Source organism: Fundulus heteroclitus, chromosome 10 (genome assembly GCF_011125445.2).
Source record: "Fundulus heteroclitus isolate FHET01 chromosome 10, MU-UCD_Fhet_4.1, whole genome shotgun sequence".
Taxonomy (NCBI): domain Eukaryota; kingdom Metazoa; phylum Chordata; class Actinopteri; order Cyprinodontiformes; family Fundulidae; genus Fundulus; species Fundulus heteroclitus.
The window spans coordinates 7059996-7083165 of NC_046370.1; the positions used below are offsets into that span (position 1 = coordinate 7059996).

The following is a 23170-nucleotide window of genomic DNA, read 5'->3' on the forward strand; positions in this document are numbered from 1 at the left end:
ACTGGCTTCACTGTGACCAGCGACACTGCTCTTCCAGACTTTTCCTGTTTCGTGATCCAATTGAACCTAAGTAATTTTACGCAGTTCCTGCTCATCCTAACCAATCAGCTATCATCTTGGGGCAACAGTTTTGGGTCAAACGGCTTAAACTGGATTATGGTTGGTTGTTCTAACAAAACAGAAAAGAGATTCCAAACATCAAAACAGTCCCCCCCCCCCCCCACACACACACACACACTTAGGCTGGCTAAAATGTAAGTTTTGTTAAGACCTGACCTTAACTATGCTGAACATTTATGTGCTATTCTCTTTGGTCTGTGCCACGAAACCAACTTTAAGAAAAATATTTAACAAAAACAAGTTCTGTTTAATGTGATAGGTAAATATCCAGCTCAAATCATTCCAAAACTAGCTGATGCCTACAGCAAGTTTATGGTTAATAAGCAAATGTTAATAGGGATGTGCTATTTTATCTTGTGTAGGTTAGAGAAAATCTACAATAAATGAAAAAAAAAAATTCCTCCCAAATACTGTTTTAAATTAATTCAAGATATTTATCATATCATGATTCCACTCTGAAAAAGATCTGTGTAAATGTATCATTAAAAACCCAAGATTAAGATAAGACTCCTCCCAATGATGAGTATTTAAACCTCTGATCGGCGCTGTATAGGAAACACACTAATACTTTTTCATTGTTTCTCCCACTGATAGACAGACCTTCTTGGAAAAAGTAAAGTTCCTATTCCTTACCCGACTAAATTTACAGATACATGGGATGATGTCCATGTGAAGATGCCCTGCTCAAGTGGGAATTTATTTCCGATTGATGACGAGGTGAGGCTGGAGGTTTTCTCCTTGTCCTGCTTGTTTAATCACATAAAACATCACAGATGCAGACTTGCCTATTAAACTACTACCTAAATGTTGAAAAATGTTGTCAATTGCTTTTAACTTCACCTTTTTTACTCCAGATGCCCAGTTTGACCCACACTAGTATCTGACTGAAGCCACATCTTGCCTATTGGTCATGGTTAATATAAAGATGTATCGTTTAATCATGTCTAAGTGGGCTAAAGTTGTCTCACTTTTAACAGAATAGCAGTGTCCCTAGCTATTTGCACCAGATCTAATATTCAAACAGTACATAGTTATGTTCTTTATCTGACCAGTAGGAGGCACTACAGGGTCATTATTTGTTGTAAATTTGAAATTGCCTTTTTGAAGCCTGATTCAATGTGTTCTTCCTCAGAAAAAGAGTCGGTGGGATCTGATCAAAGAAACCCTGAACAAGAAATTCACAAATGCTTTTGAGTTGAAGGCAAGTTGCTGTACATGTTTGTTTCTTTTTTCTGCAACACACAAATTATTAATTTCAGGCTTATTTTTTAAAGATGTATATACCTAGTGTGCATGAATTTGTGTTTATTCAACAGGCTGTTTATGTGATACGTTAGCGGGTTAGTAAATCAGGTTGTGGGTAGGAGACCTTAAGGAATAAGTGCACAACTGTTCTTGTTGTTACCATGTTACTCCACAAGATGGCATTTTAGGTTTAGAAAAAGAAAAGCAAAAACTTCAGAACACTTATTGGTGACAATCTGAATGGCATTTTAGAAAATGTATTAAAATTGTAATATATATATATATATATATATATATATATATATATATATATATATATATATATATATATATATATATTTTCTAAATGTGTTTGATTCTGTTACAGGAAGCAGTGCAGAACTATAGTGCCTCACATGCTAAAAAATGGGACTTTACAGCCCTGGACTTATACTGCAATAAGGTAAAGTATGTTTATTAAGGTCATCGTCGCTGTTTTTGAATTCTCCTGATACCAAAATGATAAATAATATCTATTTTGTCAAAGAAAATTATTGCTATAAATATTTCGCACCACATGCAAACAAAGAACAGCAGGAAGCGGGAGATGTCAAAGGATTATTCTAAATCGTCCTGACCGTCAAGGGTCCTGTTATTCAGCTATATATGAAATTAAAACATAAAATGTTTCTTGTAAGTCTAATCATTGTATTGCAAAAAAGAAAATCAATAGAAATGTCAAACTGCTGACCTCTGTGAGACCAACTTGCAGCTGTTTTCCTAATGAATGATAGTCATATACTTATTGTTTATAAGTGTCCCAGATGTGTCTGTCACAGTGAGGCAATGTAAGACAAAATCCTTTAGACTTTAAATACTACTTATATAAATATAATTTGAGGAACACTAAGAAATTTAATATTTTTTTAAAATAATCACTCAAGGTATATAATCGCCTCCACCTGATTTAGGCGATTGGTTCTGTTGGAATCAAGACAGGGATGCATTATTATTCAAAAACTACCTGATAAAAGATATTTCAAAGGGAATTTAGAATTAGATTTAAAAAAAAATGTGTTTGTTCTGATCAGGATCCCTTTGGTTGTGAATCGTTGCATGCTGCATGATTTAAATTTCCTACCATGAAAACAACATTTTCATGGTATGCCAGCATGGACAACCGTGCTAGAACTGGCCTGTCTAAGAAAGCTGATGTCATCTAGTAGTTATTTTACCCTGCAATAAAGCTTAGGTTAAGCATTAGAAGGTATTTCATTTCCAAAACAATCAGAAAGGTTTTCACTTTATAAATACTGTGCCTTTTTAAAAGTATTCCTACATCTCAAATTTGATCACATTTTGTGATCATTCGACAACAATTTCTTTTGATTTTATGCTATAACCAAAATGTTGTGTTTAGTTGTGAAGTGGTGGTAAATTGATTCTCATGACTGAGAATCTGAAAATTGTGTGGCCCTTATGTATTCAGCCCCATCTACTCAAACACCCCTCAATAAAATCCAGTGTCACTAATTTATTTGAGAAGTCACCTAATTAGTAAATAAAGTCCACCTGTTTGGATTTAATCTTAGAAGAAATGCCGGTCTCCGAGGTTTGTTAAAGAATATTAATCGACATATGACATCAAGAGCCACCGGATTCCAAGTTTTGAACATCTCATACATGAGAGTTCTACATGTATCACTGCTCAATTTATCATCTGACTATGGAAAGAGTATCACAACAACACTGCAAACCTACATAGACATGCCCCCCCCCCTCCCCATCCCCCAACCTGGCAGGCCTTGCAGGGAAAGCATTAATCAGAGAGGAATCCATGTCAACTCTGGAAGAGCTGCAGAGACCTACAGCTCAGGTGGGAAGTAAAAGGATAATTTTTATTTGTGGACTCTGCAAATCTAGCCTTTAATTGAATTTCAATTCAGTTTTCATTAGAATTGCAAATGGACATTTCAGAATCAAAATCAATTCTTGTCAACCAATTTTTCAGTACTTCACAAGAAGAATCCAGTTTATACTAGTCCAATCATAATCACAAATTCGGATTCACCTAACATACATTTTACTTTGATCCTGATGTAAATACAATGCAGTGAATATCAATTTATAAGGCTAATTTCTTAAAAAGTTGTCATTTAAAAGAATGTCACTGACTTGGCCGAAATTATTCCTTTTTTTTTTTTCTTTTAGCAAAGTTACAGGAATCAAATACTGACAATAACTGACAGCAATCTGCAGTATTTCACATAAATGAGTAAAGATGTTGAGCAGTTTTGTTATTTAATTATAGTTAGTTCTTTTCTTCAATTCAAAAAAGTGCATTATTATTACCAGGGGAGCAGAGGTTCATTGCTCTTAGCTCACAGTCGCCAGTGTCTTCACCAGTCGTTTTTGGAGGCCATCCGTCATCTGTCATATGAAAGTGTTCTGCGTCATCCTCCATAAAGATTCGGAGTGTGGCTGTATGTCTGGATCATTAAAGAGAGAGGGACAATCTGTTTGAGACAGTGTTGTGCTGTGATACAAGTGAAATCAAATTTCCCAAGCTTTTTAGACTATACCCGGGAAAGCATTATGTTTTAATAACATTTAATATTCCACTTGAAAAAGTGACTTTTTTAATCTCTGCCTGCTACACGTTTGAGTCGTTTTTCAGGAGAGCAGCAACGGATTTGAGAAAAGTGGGAAACGCTGCAGCCGTTTAAATGTGAGAGCTTTGAGCAATAATTGAATCTTCAAACGAAAGGTCACGTTTGCTAACTTGTCAGAAATGAAAATAGTTGGCATTCCATCACAGGCATTGGTTTGATCCAGTCAACGTCTGTTGAAGAGCTGTGCAACAAATGTAATTCATGCCATAAATAATGTTATAAAGGGTATTCCATCAAAGTGAGCGTCCCCACTGGGAGCCTGTAGCCACAGGCTTAGTTTTGCTGTTGGAATCTGATTTAGTTGAGATGTCGACCCGAATGGCTACATTTGTTTTTGTAATATATAAAAGACTGGCTTTAAGATAAAGAAATTTAGGTGGAATTGATGTATTTGATAACTTTTTATTATTATTCTTAAACTAAAGAGGGAGAATTAAACAGTTTTTGGTAACAAGAATATTTCATTTAGCAAGAAATGGATAGATTAAATGGTTTAAATTAGGTGCTATAATAGACAAATGGTGGTAACTTTTTAGAGCTACTACACTCCTACTTACATCTTTATTTACAGACTTTAATCTTGCACATTTGACACATTTTTAACCTTTTTAAAGAAACATTTATTTCTTGTGGTGTTATATAAAAGTGATCTGGTGTCTGAATGTGTGAGAAATGTTACTCTTAATTGTCAAATATCCATTCAGATTATAGTTTGAAAAAGAAAAATCTAAAATAGCCAATAAGGTGGGATGTTTTGCAGGAACTGAGATTAGGTTCTGACGTTTCATTTTCAGAGTGAAGTAACGGAACCACTTCCAAACAATGCATCCCGTTTGCTACTTCCCTCGGGCTCTTGTGCCGAATCGAGGCCGAGTTTTTCTCAAGTGTCAGAGGAAAAAATGCACATGAATGGCATGGAGTGACGGGCCGGGCGTCTTCATTGAATATTCATCTGGGATCGTATTCCTTATGAATAACGGAATAGCTGTTGACGGACAGCCTCAGCTCAGTTCATTTCTCTCTCAGCAGCCCGACCAGTACTCTGTGTAGGCTCATGAGCGCAGAAGTGGTTCGTTTCTGCAGAGTCGCATGTTCAGAGACGGACCGCTTACTTCGCTTTAGACCCATCAGAAAAAGAACTGAATTGTAATGATTTTTTTCTTATTCCCCCTTTCTAAGCTGCTGCAAATTACACTATAATATAAATAATAATACAGAATACACATGCAGACTCTTCACACTCTGCAGCTTGAAAGGAAAACCATCCCATTTCTTTCCACTTAACAATAATTCCCTCATTTGTGCTTGTCTGTCACAATAAGTTGTAATAAAAATGCATTAATATGTATGTTTTATAATGTGGCAAAATGTGAAAAAGTTTAAGAAATATGAATGCTTTTGCAAAGCACTACACGTCTTGCGAATAATGTGCAGACCTGGCGCTAAGCCGTACAGACAGTTTACTCGGCTGATGTGACGCTCTGTCCGCCGCTGATTTACAGAGCTCGCCTAATATTACCTCAGCTATATCTACTGTCCCCATCGTGTCAACCGGCGGCATTTATTACACCCACAGGAGCGTTTTATGATGTCAGCCCGGTCATTACTTACAGCGGTGTTTAGCCAGGCTTCCATAGCCATAATATAAATGTTCGGAGCTAAATCACCAGCCGGGGCTTCTTGTTCTGGGCGCACACAGCCCCTGTTATCTCAAAGCCTTGGTCGTTCCCATCTCTTCCTGGAAGGTTTCTTAATGAGTTGGCTTGGCCGTGCGGCTTTGATGAAATAGCTCCGTGATTGATAATTCTGGCATTTTGGAGCCACCACTTGTTTAATATTATATGATATGTGTTCTGTGAATGACAAGTGTTCATCTTAAAAAAGAAGAAGAAGAAGAACGCGGCTTGCATTCTTCATTTCTACCCATCTAAATACTGTCTCAATGATGTCAGTTTTTACCTTTTGTTGTTGTTTATTTTGCTGTGTCTCAATTTAATTATCAGCCAAGTTTATTTTATCTGCCTTGAACTAATCGGCCTGAATGAGTGATAGAGTCGCAGCTGAAGTTTATGGGAAGACAACAAAGATAAACAGATCTCCTGCTCTCTCCAAGGTGCTGAATCCTGATGCTGTGGAACATCTGTTCAACTCCCTGCTGCCGGGCATGGTGCAATTAGCACTGAGAGCATCCGAGCTCTGCACCAAGGTAACACCAGTAACTAACTATTGGATTGACTAGCTGGTTTGGGTGGATCGTTGCAGCAGATTAATCCCAAAGGTTCTCAGACGACAGATTATCTTGTCAAGTGGATGTAACAGGATGACATGCATCACAAATGTTGATTATTTAACTGAAGTTTTACCCTGTTGGTCATTTTTTGTTGTCATGTAGTGAGTGATAAACTGTGTTTTTACAGTCAGTAAAAAGGTGGATTTAAAGTAATGATTGTTGGTGTGTTTCAACAGATTAGAATCTAATTTATAAAATAACTACAGTATTTTAATTAAATAAGTCAAACTCATATATTTGGTAGATTTATTGCTTGCAACGTGGTATGTTTCAAGTATTATTTTTTTTCATTTTCTCTTTATTTTTATGGCTTAGGCTAATGAAAACCCAAAATTCAGTTTTTCAGCAAATTTTAATATTCAGTAAGACCAGTAAACATACATTTTAATACTAAATTGCTGCATAATGCTACAGCCATGATATCATCTACAGCAGGGATCAGCCACCTTTGCAACCCTAAGAGCCGTTTGTCTCTTCTGTCCAGCAAAACAAAATTTGTTGAAAGCCACAAAAGCAACATGAAATATTTTTAGAGATAAAATCTTGTTTTTGTAATACCTACAATTGAAAACTTGTTTAGATCTAGGTTAAAGAATAACAACTTTAAATAGGTTTTTAGGTTTGATACATCTACTGCAATGGAACAATCAATTTTTGAAATTCAAATTCAAATAGTTTTTACCACATTGACAAACAAACTCCATAAAATATTCCTTAAACTACAAGTGTCATTCTTTGTGGAAATCTTATACATGAAAACAGCAAGGAAAAAAATGCTAAAACTTGCATTTTTTATTGACCTTTACATTTTAAATCATTGGTCAATTTTAGCACTTTTTGCCAAAGTTATTAAGAGCCCAGGGGGAGGGTCTAAAGAGCCATGCGATCCCAGAGGCCCGGGTTGCAGACCCCTGGTCTACAGTAACCTAACAGAGGCTACCTCCTTATTGACAACTTCCACACCGGTGGTGAGCCACAAAAAGCTTTCGCTGCAGAAGCTGGCTGTTTACAGAGCGATGTTTCAAGCATATTACTGATAATGCTAAGAGGCATTTCTAAGTAGAAGAAAAAGGGTGGAGAAATGTGGTGCACAAGCAACAGTGATAACATACAGCCTAATGGAGGAATGTGAAAAAAAATCCATAGGAGTCTGAAAGAGATTCACAAGTGATGGACTAGCACAGGTGCTGGCAAAGTTTTGTTTTGAGTTACATTGGATTTGAACCCTTTATAAATTACTTGGATTGCTCACTTTTAGGGACAGAAAAGTATTAAAAACATCTCTCTGTTAAAAGTACCCAAAGGTTTTTTTTTTTTAGAGGTCAAAACCTCAACTGAATCATATGAGTATATTGCATTTTGAATGTTTCTGAGCCTTTAAGTACAAGCATGGTGCCGCATATTTAGATAATGAGTTAGTTCAAAAACATCTGTGTTTAAGACATGTCTCAAGTTAGTATTCTCTTGTTCAATAAAAGTACACTGGAAGTGGCTGATTGTTACGTCGGCGCTGAAGGCTTGTGTTGTTGGCACGGCACAAATGATTTTGTCCTTCCTCAGTTGTACCTCTATTTCTCTTCCAGCCTATCCCCCTCCTGAAGAGAGGCATGAACCACTCCATCACCATGTCTCAGGAGCAGGTGGCATGTCTGCTTGCAAACGCCTTCTTTTGCACCTTCCCCAGAAGAAACTCGAGAAAGACTGAATACCACAACTACCCAGACATCAACTTCTTCAGGTAGTGTGTACGTGTGATAGTTGGACACATGGGGCTAGCTCTAGCTCAGTGAGGTGGCACTACTGTGTGTGCTTTGTTTGCTCTGGCTGGACATAACACCACATAACATTTAATTCTGGTGGTACTTCTCGCTAAACAAGCTGCTTATTTGTCCAGCCTTTGGGAAACATGCAAACTATGCTAAAAACCCACTAAAAGAAATTCAGTTTTGCTGTAGAAAATTATAAACTCTTGACAGTCTTTTTGCTCCTGAGCTACAGTTTTGGTATATAAACCCCCAGCCTGAATATGATTAATATAAACTCGTAGTGTCTTGCAAAACTGTTAAAACACCTTCAATTTATTCAGATTTTATTGCATTCGAACCACAAACCTTTTGATATGAACACGTTATATTAGATTGCGAAAGTATCAAATAGTAAGAAGTTTCATGAGGAGAAAATTAAAGAAACGTTTAATATAATTGGTATATTACAAAGAAATTTAGGAACTAAACGGATACAAATCATTATAAGATTTTTAAAAAGAACCAAATTGTTTAATAAAATTTGATTATACATTATGTATTATAACGATTTATCCATCACGAGCCACACTCCATACCAGTTGTTGGCGGTAACGCACAACGTATTCTGACACCTGGTGTTTCGTATCAGTTGTGGCCTGTTCTCACTTAATCTCCTGCTGTTTAGCCAATACGTTAGCACTCTTTTGTCATTGTTTAATTTTACTCTACGATTAATGATTCCTAAATACGTCTGTCTTTAGTGAAAGGATTTCCTCTGTGGAAACCCGGCATATCTCTCTGTCCCTGCAAACTGTCGCTGTAAAGACCATCAGTCATGGTGGTGTAATGTAAAATCTGCTCAAAGATCTCTGCTTGGTCATGTTCCCGATATCTGTTGGAATCACAATGTGATTAGCTAAATGGAAGAGGGAATTAGATCAACGCAGACTCAGATGGCTGCTTTTGACAAAGGAACGCACTACTGGCTTCCATAACAGAGACCAGTGAAGGAGTTCCCTTTACAGCAGAATTTCATTCACATAACGGTTTAATAATAATCCAAACATGGAAGTTTGAATAGTTACCTTTCTATTTGCTTTCCTTTTCAAGGGGATATATCATGACTTTATAGCTTTTTCTTATTTTCACCCTATAGCTCTTTAAACTGATTTATATGTCCAAAATCGAGAGTTCTACAACAAAGCATGAAAGAATGGCTGCTAAGAGTTGCAAAGAAGTGAAAAGGTTGTCTTTGCAACCTCAAACCTGGTCACAAATGCATTACACAATATCCGCCCAAGAAGATGGGAATGATGGCAAGGTCCCCAGACCAATTGGGATTCATTTATATTTTATTTTGTCAAAATGTTGAGGTTTCTCTGCTATAAAAGATGCTGTTTGTTGCAAAATATTTTTAATAGAAATTGACCTTTTCCTCAGAAACATGTTGCAGAATATTCACTTCTTTTATTGGACTGACAGCAGTTACTCCTCTTTCCCTCTTTTCACTATGTTTTGATCCTCCTGCCCATATAATGTTAAACAAAGGTGAAAATATTCCTCTGCAGCCATGCTGGGTTTAAGTTTTCTCACTGTGTCTGCCTTTAATTAAATTCTATTTAGTTTATTTATAAAGTGCCTGTTCGTATTACATGTGTTCTTAAGGCACATTATAAAAAAAGACATGCAATCAACACAAATATATTGTCAATTCAGTCCCATAATGTAGAGAGATTCATAGTGAAATGACATGCATTCTAATTTGATCCTAGTTATTAAACAATACCATTATTTTCTGTTTATTATTTAAACTTTCTATCCAAGCAGACACAGCTGATTACAGTTAGTCACTGACTTTGCAGCAACCCCTACTCCAGCAGCAATTAATCCTGCTGAAGGAGCATGGAGCAGTGGACAGTTGATTTTACTGTGCAGCAATCCCTCCTGCAGAGCATTCACGTAGCGGCAATAGAGAGCAGAACTCTTCTTCGATGGGAAGAGACTTCCAGCAGAACCTAGACACCAAGGTTTACCGCTCAATTTGTTTTCCCTTTAACTGCCAGCAATTTGATGATCAAAAGAAAGTTATTTAAATATTTAAATCTACTTCTGTGTTGTCTGTGTTGCTTCGGCTATACATCCTCAATATCTTTGGGTTAACCGGTCCAGATTTATTTATTTTTTGTCCTTTTGCCAGTCTGAAGTTGAGCTCTGGAAAGCTTAAGCAACTACTCCCACATGAAAATATCTTGATTCTTGGCATGTGTACACCCCACAGCAGATGTTTAGAAATTGGCAGAAATAGTAGTGCAGAAAAATGACTAGGGAACTGAAGATAAAGGATCAGTTTGACCACCTGCTGCAGAAGGATTTTTTTTTTTTTTAGTTTTCTCCCATTTTACAGATTAAAGGTCAGGTCTACTTAAGTATTGAGTGTCTGTTTCTCTTCTCAAAAGATGTTGGCTTCATTAATGGCTTCATTAATGGCACCAAAACCAAAATCAACCAAAACAAACCAAAATATCAGACGGAGTTACTTCTGTTGAATTTTACTGCTACTTCCCCATCCTGAACCATTAAAGTCCCATTTTGCCATATTACAAAATTGTTTTTTTTGAAGTGATAGACCAATGCAAAAATGTGGAGGGTTCTTAAAATTGTTTAAACATGACAAAAGAAAAGAAATGAGTGATGCGCATTTGGATTCAGTCCCCTTTACACAAATAAAATCCAGTGTCATGTCTTGAAAGGGGACATATGTATTGACATTTTGACTTATCCACTTGTAGCTTCGGCATCCTTGAGCTTGGACTACAAACAAACTTGGTTAGCTGAAGGTCCATGACCTTGTGTAGCAGCTCCCAAGCAAATGTTGTGACATAATTGTTCAGAAACCGTAGGAAAAAAAACAATGAAAACTGAGCAGCTTGAAAAATATAAAAATAAAAATATGACCCAAACTGAATATAGAAAAGTCTACGCAATATCTGGAAAGACTAAATTCAACTTTTCTGCACTTCCAGAGACTCCAAGTATACAACAAGATGTATTTAAGGGCTTTAAAGGGGTTTTTGCATGATATGTCACCTTTCATCATCATTAATGATTCTGGATTCTGACTTGGTCAAAACATTCATATTACTTTCAGTCAGAACAGAAGTAGCACATTGGTGAAATTAAAAGATTACTTCAAACCTAAATCTGCCAGTGAAATAAATATTTTCAGGCTTAACTGTATGTGGATGTTAGTTCTCCATTCCTCTAAGACCATATATCACCAAAAGGGAGCTCTCGCTTTTGGTGAGCTCATGGCCAGTACGTTTTTTCCTGAGGACTACAAGAGGCATGATTGTTCCTTGGAGCCACTCTGACAAAAAAAGACAAATGAAAGCAGGAGCTGGCTTTACTGAACGAGTTTTCCAGTTCCTGAAAGGCTTTTAGTGCATCAGGCTTTTGTCATTGCTTCATTTTTATCTCATGAAATGTCTTTTTTTTTATTGAAGCATCCCTGTGCTACTTTTATAGTCAGATTAAGAAGGATATTGTGAGTCTAATGTCCAAAGTGCACTCGTTCATCCACCGCAGCTCACTGGCAGCAGTTTTATATATGTGCTAGGACCTTTTTTTTTCTCTCCCTCCTGAGGACACCGTTGCTTTAAAGGGACAAGGCGCTTCCTAATGTATCCCTGGAGACAAGAGAGACCCCTGATCCCATTTTTCTCTTCTTTTTAACGTGTGAGTGTGGGGGACAGTGCAGGAGTGTCGTGCTGTGATGGACGGCCTGGGGCAACTTTGTTCTCGTAACAGCAAAGGAGCTCCTACATAATCGGCTGGCGGCTGAAAAGGAGGCTGAGTGAGAGATGAACTAATTCATGTCAAAAGTTAAGGCATGACTGAACTCACGGGGCTAAAATGGAGGTCGTCCATCTCTGCAGCAGCGATGACTCTGCAACAAACTGTTTTTTTTGGGAGTCTTGAATTCAGTCCGTTAGAGTTGGCTGTTGGACGGCATCCCATGTGAAACTTTAAAAAGCGAGTGTTCTTCTTTGAGAAGAAAATATGAGGATATAGAGTCACTCAGCGCTTAATTTTGACTCAAAATAAAGCACAGCATGTTATGTCCTTTTAAGCGTTCAACTGCTAATTAACACAGATGAAGAACTGGCCAGTCACATGGCAGCAACGCAATTTATTCAGGCATCTAGACGGAAGTTCAAACTGAGAACCAGAATAGGGAAGAAAGGAGATTTAAGTGACTTTGAAGGTGGCATAGTTGTTGGTGTCAGACTGGCTGGTCTTATTGTTCCAGACACTGCAGATCTTCTGGGATGTGTACCCACAACCATCTCTCAGGCTGACAGAATGGCCTGAAAATGAGAAAGTATCCATTGACCAGTAGGAATGAAGACTAAAATACCGTGTTAATATCAGAGTAATACGTGTAGATCGGTTTAAGATCATAGGACTGCTGGAACCTCAACGCAGGCTACAGCAGCCGAAGCAGACGTCAGAGTTGTTATAGTATTATTTGAGGAGAGAACGGATAATAAAACCAACTGTCTTTCAACAAATCAAATAATTTAAATTTGGTAAAGTATGACGTTTTCCCTGGAAAATATAGGGGCCGTAATGGATGTAAAAGTGGCAGCAAAATTAATCCAATTCTTACCCAATAAGTTTATTTTTCCTTTCAGGCTGTTCGAGGGATCATCATCCAAAAAGATCGAGAAGCTGAAAACCCTGATGTGTTATTTTAAAAGTGTCACTGAAAAAAGTAAGTCATGAGATTTGTTGCTTTTTTGGTGAAACCGTACTCGGCTGGTGCAGAGAAAACGAAGGAAACCATTTTTGACTTATGTCCGCGTGTCCCTCAGTGCCTACAGGACTCGTTACATTCAGCCGCCAAAGATTGGACAAACCCCCCGACTGGAAATGGTAGCCTTTTGATTTTATTTATTTATTTATTTTAATAAAAGCAGGACCAATCAAAGGTATGGGAGCTTGCTAAAAGCAGAATGTGGAAAACAATGTTTGTGTTTCAGCTCGCAGACGTTGCTCACAAGGCTCCACATCACATGTGAAGGGACGATTGAGGATGACGGTTATGGGATGCTTCAGGTAAGACTTATGTTGGGGTTGGACGATAATTCAATAACGATATATGTCGATCGATAGACGTATGGTTCAATATAAAAAACGGGTCAATTAAAAAGTTCGATTAAAGAACAGTGCATTCTAGCCTATCATGTAGGTTCATTACATCCTCCCAACCAATCACAAACCCAGAGCTCCATCAGCCTTCAAAGAGTTCAGAGAGCACATGTTCTTTTATCTTTTTCAACACTAAACAGTTTTTGTAAATAGTTGGTTGAATAAAGGGTTGTCTTTGAATCTATTTATTTAAAAATAGGTAATCGAGCAACAGCGTAAAAATGGCCAGGGCTGCACTTAAAATGTATATTTTGAACTTTTGTGATAATTATCGATATCGATCAATATGATTTCTATTTTATCGATATGCTTTTTTTCTATATCGTCCAGCCCTAGCTTGTACACAAGTTGTAACACAATAGGACACTAATTTAAAATGGTTTACTGTTGTATCAACTTCTTTGCCCAAAGGAGGCACACATGTACCAGAAGCTGTTGCAGTCATTCACTCTGCCACCTCATTCGGGAGTCGTCCACCCAGAATGCTTAGCACTGCTAAAAATGTCCTTTAAGGGTGACGGTTACACGTCGGAGGGAGTTTGCGCTGGGACTGGGGTCGAGGCCTCTGGGCCTCCTCGGCTCTCCATGTCGGCCGAGCTTCCCCAACACTGTCAGCACAGCCCCCCTCCCACTTTCACCTTTTGTTTGCCTTCAGTTGCCACGGGCTGACAGCTGATGTGCGCACGCGACCGGCCCCGGGCCTCGCTGTAGCTGCGATTGATGGATGCTCTGCCGGGGTGGGGCTGGAGGTTGAGGTCCTGACAGCTTGTCAAAGCAGGCTTTGCAGTCTGGCTTGTTGTCCCAGTGTTGAGTGACCACAATGGGGAGATCTGCTCTCACAAAGCTGCTCAGCTTTTTTTTTCTTTTTTTTTAAGCGTTTTCCATGCGGTCTCGACAGGTTCGGTCTGGGCCAACTGCGGGTCAATAACTAGTGGCTGTCAGACCTCAAAATGTAACATTTCTAATTAAAACAAGCTGAATTATACAGACATATTTTCCTATTCATTAAATGTAAGAAAAATAAATAAAAAGTGCACATTTCTTCGTTTAAGTATATCCTTTTATTAGATATTTGCCACTGGCAGCGACAGGACTATATGCAGCTCTCATGTAGAGCTCAGAGCTCGTTTTGGCATCGTGGACAGATTGCGTGAGTAATGCCACCACCTTAGGCCAACCGCCCCGATACACCTGTCATGGGTTCTGTCAAAAATAAAACAAAAAGACCAAAAAATATATATATTTCATGACATGTTTTGCTTCCAAAGTTTGAGAAACTGTTATTGTCTTTTCTCATTTTTGTTATTGTAAAATTGTACCGAGTCAAAAATGAGCCGGGACGGCAAAGAAGTAGAAGTGCCTTTGTTTTTCTTTGTGTTTAACCGTCTTCCCTTATTCCACAGGTGGATTTTGCCAACAAGTTTGTCGGAGGAGGAGTTATCGGTGCCGGTCTTGTTCAAGAGGAAATCCGCTTTCTCATAAACCCTGAGCTCATCCTTTCTCGTCTCTTCACGGAAGCCCTGGATGATAATGAGTGTCTCATTATCACAGGTCAGTTATGCCAAACTATTCTTCACCCTTTTTAGGCAATTACTTTCTTTGAATGAGCTCTATAGGAGAGTGGGTTCACAAAGCAGTGCAACTCCCTCCATTTTTTGCAAATGTTTTGCACCCGTTGTTTATTCTTTTTTTTTTTTTTTTCTCCACTGGACTCACGAAAGAGACTTCTCTGAAACATTCAGATGCAAATACACCTGTCGACTCCAGCAAATTGGAGTAAGTTTGAAGGTGTTCAGCCACCAAGAACAAATACGGTGAAGGAATCAAAAAGGCAGAGAAATATTTGTTTTACCCCCTTGTTATTATTTAAACTAACCCCTCAGCTGATGAGCCAGTCCTTTAACTCTTTAAAACTTTTACTGTTACTGAATGGAGGAATTAGGTTGGAATGGCTTTTCTAAATCAGTAAGTGAAGCCGTAGATTGTAAGTCGATGGAGTGATACTTGACTACATCTAATATAATCTGACACAATTTAACTCAAGTTGATGCTTTTTTTGTTTATCGATCCGCTAAAAAGTCACATTACTAATTATTAAACTATTCATCATTAATTCCTCAGTCAATCCTCACCACTGTTATGTACTATGTATATATTTCCAGTTATTTTTTTCTTTCCTTCTTAAAAGGCTCTAAATGTAAACAGTCAAAAGAGTTGTATTATGTACAAGCAGTGCTATGATTTAAACATGTTATACAATTTAGACAATTTGTTTGCATTGTAAAAGCATCAGGCGGTCCCACTGGAAGAGATGATTAATTTGGTTTCTTCGACATCTCTTATCTTGTTTCAGTGAACTGCAGCAGGTTGATATATTTCTCTTCTCCCGTCCTGCCTAATAACTACCACCAACTTTCACGTAGACTACATACAGTTGTTGTCTTTGGGCATGAAAAGCTATGTGCTAAGGCTCCAATTCCAACAAATAAACACAACTCTTGTGGGGTGCATAATGCCCCATTAAAATGTGCTCAGAGGATTATTAACCAAAAACAAGCTTAAATCAGAGGCAACCGGACTTTCACTCAGTTCTTTCTGAAAAAAATGTTCGATTCCTATCCAGGAGTCTTTGTCAGATCTCGCACTTGAGCAACCTGCAGTTGCAGCGCTGCCGTTTTTTAAGGACATGGAGGCCCGTCCTCTTAGGCGCATTCCAAGTCAGATGCAGATCAATGACCTAACCGTCACTTTGCATCTGAATTAGAATGCATATAAGAGGAGGGGGCCAGAATTGACAAAGACTCCTGGATAGGTGTAGAAACATTTTCAGAAAGAATTGAGTGAAAGTCCGGTTACCTCTGATTTAAGCCTGTTTGCTGTTGTGATGACCCGGATAAGTGAGAATCTGCATAGGCTTGTCTTGAGTGTTGTTCTTCCAGATTGGCTCTATAATGCTGGAGATTTATTCTATTTCTGCTTCCTTTTTCATGCATCTTATAATTTGATGGGAGGAATATGGTTAAACTGAATATCGACGTTTACAGCTTCGATTTACCCCATTCTGAGCCAGCTTGACGATGTTTATGGCTTTACCATCTTGTCTCTGCTGGCCCTTGTCAGACGTTTCCGTTTGATTGGCCCCAAGAGGTAGTCGGAAGATGGAGACTGGGCAAACCTGATTGCACTGTTGAGCCTTTCTCTTAAATAATTCCTACAGCATGTACTTCACAATTGGATGTTTGCAACAAACAAGGCTGTCAGAAAGCAGCGTAGACCCAATAACAAGACGCCAGACATGAGGGTTCCCTCTGCAGGAGGCTGATGGCACCTGTCCTCCTTTCCTCCTTTTGCTTTTTGTCATGTCGAGATGTTTGTAGGAGCTTGATTGGGTTTAAAGAGGACAATCAGTGTGCTCTAGTGGTAGCTCGTAAAAACACAAATTTACTCACAAATTTGGAGAGTCATAACAAATGTTTGCATTTTACTTGTTATGATAGTAATTAGATGTTCAATTTAATTTTTATTATTTTTTCATTTCTAAAGGACTTTAGTGTTTCTTACATTAACATAGAAAAATAAAGTTTACTTGTAGCGCACCTTTCACAAAACAAAATTTACCACACAGTTAATAAAACAATATATAGATAACATGAAAAAAGATTCGTAAAAACTGTGTAAAAATAAAGCACTAATACCATGAAACGTCTAAGTAAAAACTTCAACAAGTCTAAACACTATTTACTCAATTTAAAAATAAGGTTGATATTTAGACTGTGATATTTAACCAAAAATTGGATCCAAGCTGTCTATTGTGATTGAAACATAGCACACATTGAAATTGTGATTTAATATCATGTGCAGCTCTAATTTCAGCCTATTCTGTTTTCTTATTAGGAAATATAATATAAGAAGAAATATAATTGTTTTTTAGCCTTTTGTATATGTGCGTTTGAGAGAAAGTTGTCCCTTCAGAACAGGTTTGATTTGTTGATTTAAATTGAAGACAAAATTTAGATTGAGTCGACGTTTTAAGTACTTTTTAGCATCTTATATTGATGATTGCCACGGTTGGAGCAGTACTAAATTGGAACAAGAATCTCTGTTTTCCCCAGAAGGAAGCAGTTTATTCCCTTAATTCCTTAGATTATTATATAGCACCTAACGTTTTGCCTTCAACAGCGAGTTTCACTGTGCATTAGTTACCTAAATGGCTGGTATTTGGGCTAATTTGTACAATCATATTGTCGGTATTAAAAATCATCCATTCTCTCATCTAAGTTCAGCTGAAGATGGTTATCAGTCAATTGGGTACTGAATGTAAAACTATTAAATTTAACACCTTATCTAGCTTAAATTCTGCAAATGAATTGTATACTTGTAGTAAGATATTCTAAAGGCGTTGATAATTTATGCAAATGTAAATGAATAGTGCAAGAACAAGAGTTGCTCCAAAACAGAACCCTGAGGGCCTCCACATGACAAGATGGTATTATCTTGCATGCTGTTTTTTATTTAAACAATGACGCTCCTGTTAGAAATGTAAGATGTGATCCATTGTGGACAAGTTTCTAAAATGTCTACTAAATTTAGTAACCCAATCATTAAATGGCCATGGTGAACGGTTGGAAAGGCTTGAACTAGAACCATAAAATATAATGCACTTTAATTTAAAACCACAAGCTGGTTTGATAGGCACTAGACCTTTTTTTATTTGTCTTATTTTTGACCAAGTTGGATATATAATATTAAGCTTTTGGCTGTACGTTACCTATCCAATGTTTTAGTTGAACAGTTTTAGCGAGGAATCAATCTGTATTCCCAAGAAATGGCGATTCTACTAGCTTCTTGCCTAAGGTATATTTTACTATACATAGCATCACCACTGTAGAAGGTGCACTAAAAACAAGGATGGACGGAGATAGCAAGCGAGGCATCTTTTTCATTCATTGTCTTTGCAATCTCCAGACATGCCGCAGCTTCCCGTTTGGCCGAGTCACCTTCAGAATTTGTGCCTGCCTTTGCTCCCGTTGCTCCACTTAACTTGATTACTCGAGCACAGAATTAATTATAGCTGGAAGACCTGCCCAAGACCTGCTCCGCTAATGGACCCTTCCATTCCATCATCTTTATTAAACTCCGCCTATATCTCTTGTTCCCATTGTAAAACTCCAAGCCTCGGATGCACCGCGGCTCACTGCGGTAAATCACGTTTCTCTGCGAGAGGTCTTGGCATGCAGTCAGAGAGTCTAATGGGTTGTAGCTCTGCTCTGAAATTTGCAAAAGTACTCTGGCTAATTGAATTTTGCTTGATTGCTAGATATCTGGCTGCCATTGTGACGGTCAAAAGTATAAATAGTATCAGGCAGAAGTCACGTGAGTGGTTTAAGATTGGCTTAAAGTAAGTGAGCAGGGGGCAGTGGCATGGAGATGGTTTCTTTTGCTATCTGTAGCTTGGAGGCAAGTAAAACTTGTAGTGACCAGTTTGTACGCAACATTTTCTTTTCTTAAACCACTTTTCTACCTTACTCTAATTCCGTCTTTCCTCTAATCCATGTTGTCTTTAAATATATTCTATTTTACTGTTTACAAAAACGATACGTTTGTTTTATTTCTTGGCTATTAAGAGACATTAAAATATAAAATAAGGCTAAAACAAACCCACTTCCCCCACTTTTGATTGAACTTTGCAATGAGATACGCTTCTGACCTTTCACTGTTTGGTCCAGCACAAATGTGAGGCTTTCTTGTTCTGAGGTATTTGCACATGAATAACCCAACCTTTAGGACTTTGTTATTTAGACCTGCTGATTGTTATTATTTATAAAATAACTCTGATAACCAATTGGTTCTTTCCAAACGCAGATTTTATCTGCATCTCTCGACAAATATCTTTTTGGAGCGCATGTGCTCAGATGCATAATTAATTTTGATCCTGAACATTTTGTCTGTTCAAATGCAAGATTAGCTGAAACACTTAAAATGTCATTTTCTTGCACAGTAAGCAGATGTCCCTCCAGCTTTAGGGCACCTTTTTTATCCCTTTGTTGGGATTTCTAAGTCCTAATAAATCAAATTTAAACAGAAAATTCGAAAAATCGTAATTAAAAGTAATTTATTCCCGTTTAACGACTGTGTTTTAGCTCTACGATGTCAAATTGGATTAAAGTTAACCTTTAGAGAGCATCAACACAAGAAACCAAGTTCATTTTTATATTTAGAGCTTAGGGTGATGTTAAGTATTAGTTTTCCACAAGTTTTTCATGTGTGGGGCAAAACGTTTCATTTGCTCTCATCTGACCTGAACATTATCTTCAACATGTTATTTCTGATGGCTTTCTGTCATTAAATGCTTTCTTCTTACCAGATTCTTTGAGTGTAAAACGAATAAATGTCCTGTTGACTTGTTCTACCACCTGACCTGTGGCTCTGTGCAGCTCCTCCAGAGTTACCATTAACCTCCTAGCTGCTTCTCTGATTAATGCTTTCCCTGCCCAGGGTGTCAGTTTTTAGGATTTTCAATAAAATCAGAAAAATAAATGAAATCACACTAAATATAGTGTGCTATATGGTTGGAACATATATTGTGAAAATGTTAACATTTCATTACATTTTCAAGAAACTGCACATCACCTGTTTAAAGTCAACTTTTTTATTATTTCGATTGTTTAGTATGTTAATGTTTTTATTGCATTGTGGATGCTTAGATTTAATAATTGCTGTATTATCTTTATAGGATTATTTATCCTTAACCGTTGTTGATCTTTTTTCTTTGACATCCAGGCTTTAATTTGGCTAACGAGGACATATAGTTGAGGTTCAGATGAAAACCCTCTAATTTCACTCTTCTTTCAGTCTCGTATCATCATCATTGTCGTTAAAAAGCAAACCTCAAAGCTGTTTTCAGTCTTGTCAGTTTTTAATGACAAAATGACTGATTGTTTGAGCTTTTTTGACAAAGAACTCTGACTGATGTTGCTGCCTTGCAGGAACACAGCAGTACAGTAAATACACCGGTTACGCACAGACCTACAAGTGGGCTGGCTGTCACCAGGACACAACTCCAAGGTATTTATCATATCTGCATACTGTGATGTTTACAATTTATTTTGGATTCCCACCTCAGTATGTTTAAATGGTCCTTCATGTTAGCATGTATGTACATTAATACGCGCAGAGGAGCTTTAGGGACCCTTCAATAAGAAGCAGGAGCATCAGATGAAACGTCAGGTGACTGCTGACGCTTCATCTGATGCCAGTTTTCAGTTGAAATTATGATCTGTTGGGTCCTCTGATTGGTTTATAGTTCTGTATTTGGTTTATCTATTGTCTATTTGTAGCTACAATGCCTTAAATTAAGTAACTTTTCCCCCTTTGTCACTTTAACACCACCAACTTCTGTGTTTGACTGGCAATTTGTTAAACAAATAGAAAGTGTATAGGATTGAAGAGAAGGAAAAGCAAAACAAGGTTTGCAGAAACTTTACAAATGAAAATCTTAAACTTTGTTTTGCTTGCACTTCACAATTATACACTACCTTGTTTGTGCATCACGTAAAATCTTAAAGATTGTGGTTTTCATATTTGTATTTTTATATTTTTAATAATCTTTAATTGGTTTTCAGCAACTTACTTCTCCTTGTTTATGTATAAATAAATAAAAATGTCCACTTTGGCTTGAACTTGGTTTGTTAAGATAAGAAGGTTTATTGCTGTTATGTTCTTGGGCACAGTAAAAATGTTAGCAACAAATCCCAGAGCAGCAGCGTTTCCTACGGCGATCTTTCCACAGCTCTGGGGAACAAGATGTGTTATTTGCACAAAAACGACGTCGTAAATCTGTTCATTGACTCTTTCAGCGATGGGTGGAGGAGACGGTGCACAGAGATCGTGGCCATCGATGCGCTGCAGTTCAGGAACTTTTTCGAACAGTTTCACTACGACAAAATCAACCGAGAACTTAATAAGGTGACCTTTAACTTTTTTTTCTTTGCCTAAGATATTTGTTTTTAATTTCTCTGTTGTGTTGCTAGGATTTGTTATATGCATTTTACTGTATACTGTTTTAGATGAAAATATGAGAGACGCGTAGAACTTAAGGTACAGCTCAGCTTCCTTTCACACCGACAAAAGTAAAGTAACATTTTATTTCCGATACTCAACTTCAGTTTTTTTTATAGATGCAATAACTATTTATCCATTGCTTTGCTAGTGGATAACCTATTACAGTTAATAATAAATAGAAATTTAAAAAAAGCATATGAAAGATGCTATGTTTGAGAAAATTAATTTTATAAAAATTGTGTCCATCATACCCAGAATTATCCATCATTGATTTTAAATGCAGATACAATATTATCAGTATAACAGTCACATTTGTCATATTTACATAAAATTAAGTTTTGATATTTATATTGCAGCCTCCTTAAGGAGAAATGGCCATTTGTTCTGAAAATAATCAAGATGTTGACGTTGTCCGGTCTGCTGTCAGAAAGCATGGAGCATTTTGACAGTTCTGACATCAGGGTGAAGAATGCACAAACACAGAGATCAATCCTGTTTCGAATATTGTTCTGTTAAATGTCACATCTGCCCTTTCCCAAGAAGAATTTATCACTGGTCAGAAAGGGAGGACGGGGGAGCCTTCAATTTATTTTCGCTATGCATTTTATTTTAACGTTGGAATAAATATCCTGAGCCCATCTGGACCTTTAGTTTAAGTAGCTTTTAAAACAGTTGCTCATAGGCCGTACATCTCATGAGTTATATCATGTCTAATTCCCCGAATTTGCAAGAGTGTTTAACAGTCATGGCTATCTACAGGGAAACCAGATGTGTCTATTTCTCTGAAATAGTGCATTAGAAATGCAGGAAAAGACCCCTTATGTTTACAAAAATTGGAATATATGTACACTCTCAATGCTACTGGAAAACCAAAATGCCTTTTATTTTTGTTACTTGTATTTTATTACATTTAAGGATATGGAACTTAAGCTGTAACAGAATAAAAATAAACAAAAAAAAAATCATAACGTTACAAAAATCATCTTGTAACTTTATTGATTATTTTGAAGAAAGAGGAATGATCAGCAATTCTTCTCTTTACAACCTCTGTCCGTGCCATCTGTGTCTGGGCTCCAACCCTGTGAAATATTATAGGAGAGGACTAAGGGCTAAGAGGATTATACAAAATTTTAACTGCAGGTGTTTCAACAATTGTCAGGCATTTAAATAAAAACATATATTATTATTATTATTATTATTATTATTATTATTATTATTATTATTATTATTATTATTATTTATTTAGCATAAATTAAGTAATTTCAAGGATTTTTAATATATATTTACCAGGATTACCTATAGTCTTCTTGTGATATCTAGAAATTAGAAAAGTGATATAATTCCTTCTGAGTTTTTTCTCTTTGCATTTTAACTTAATTAGGATCATTTTAAATGAAAATGTCCCTTTGTGGAATAATTAACTAACTAGTAACTGAATTAAGAATTGAACAACCCGTCAGTGTGTCACTTCTGAACCTCCATAGGTTGCTGGTTATGCTTTCTAATGCGTCTATAAAGAGTTTCTCTGACTGTAGGAGGCTCCAGCTACTGCCTGATTGGTCCCTCTTATACTTGTTTTAGATATAGCACGCGTAGCTGCTGCTATCGCATCTGTTTTGTAAGAATCCATGATTTCATCTTTGTAAGTTAAACAGCAAGAAGTGCCTTGACCAGATTACCTTCTTGTGGTTTCTCTTGACGTCTGCTTCTTACGTTTTAAGATTGTTAATTGGCTAAAACCAACCTTTAGTAGGCGGGTACTATGTGTCGCTTCACCCAATCAGCTTGGAGAGTTGTGCTGAACGTCCCTCCTCTCCCCAAACTAATTCGATGGGAGCAGACTCAGA

At 37.2% G+C, this 23170-nt stretch overlaps 1 protein-coding gene across 1 annotated transcript in view; it reads left to right on the top strand.

The window, feature by feature from the left end:
* LOC105939956 (poly(ADP-ribose) glycohydrolase) overlaps window positions 1-23170 on the top strand; it is a 30866-nt gene that overhangs the window by 2469 nt on the left and 5227 nt on the right. The window contains exons 4-14 of the mRNA XM_036141860.1: window positions 715-837; window positions 1253-1321; window positions 1733-1807; window positions 6130-6222; window positions 7890-8044; window positions 12746-12825; window positions 12926-12986; window positions 13094-13169; window positions 14666-14813; window positions 20249-20327; window positions 21119-21227. Coding sequence (XP_035997753.1) covers window positions 715-837; window positions 1253-1321; window positions 1733-1807; window positions 6130-6222; window positions 7890-8044; window positions 12746-12825; window positions 12926-12986; window positions 13094-13169; window positions 14666-14813; window positions 20249-20327; window positions 21119-21227 — 1068 coding nt within the window. The remainder of the gene's footprint in view (window positions 1-714; window positions 838-1252; window positions 1322-1732; window positions 1808-6129; window positions 6223-7889; window positions 8045-12745; window positions 12826-12925; window positions 12987-13093; window positions 13170-14665; window positions 14814-20248; window positions 20328-21118; window positions 21228-23170) is intronic.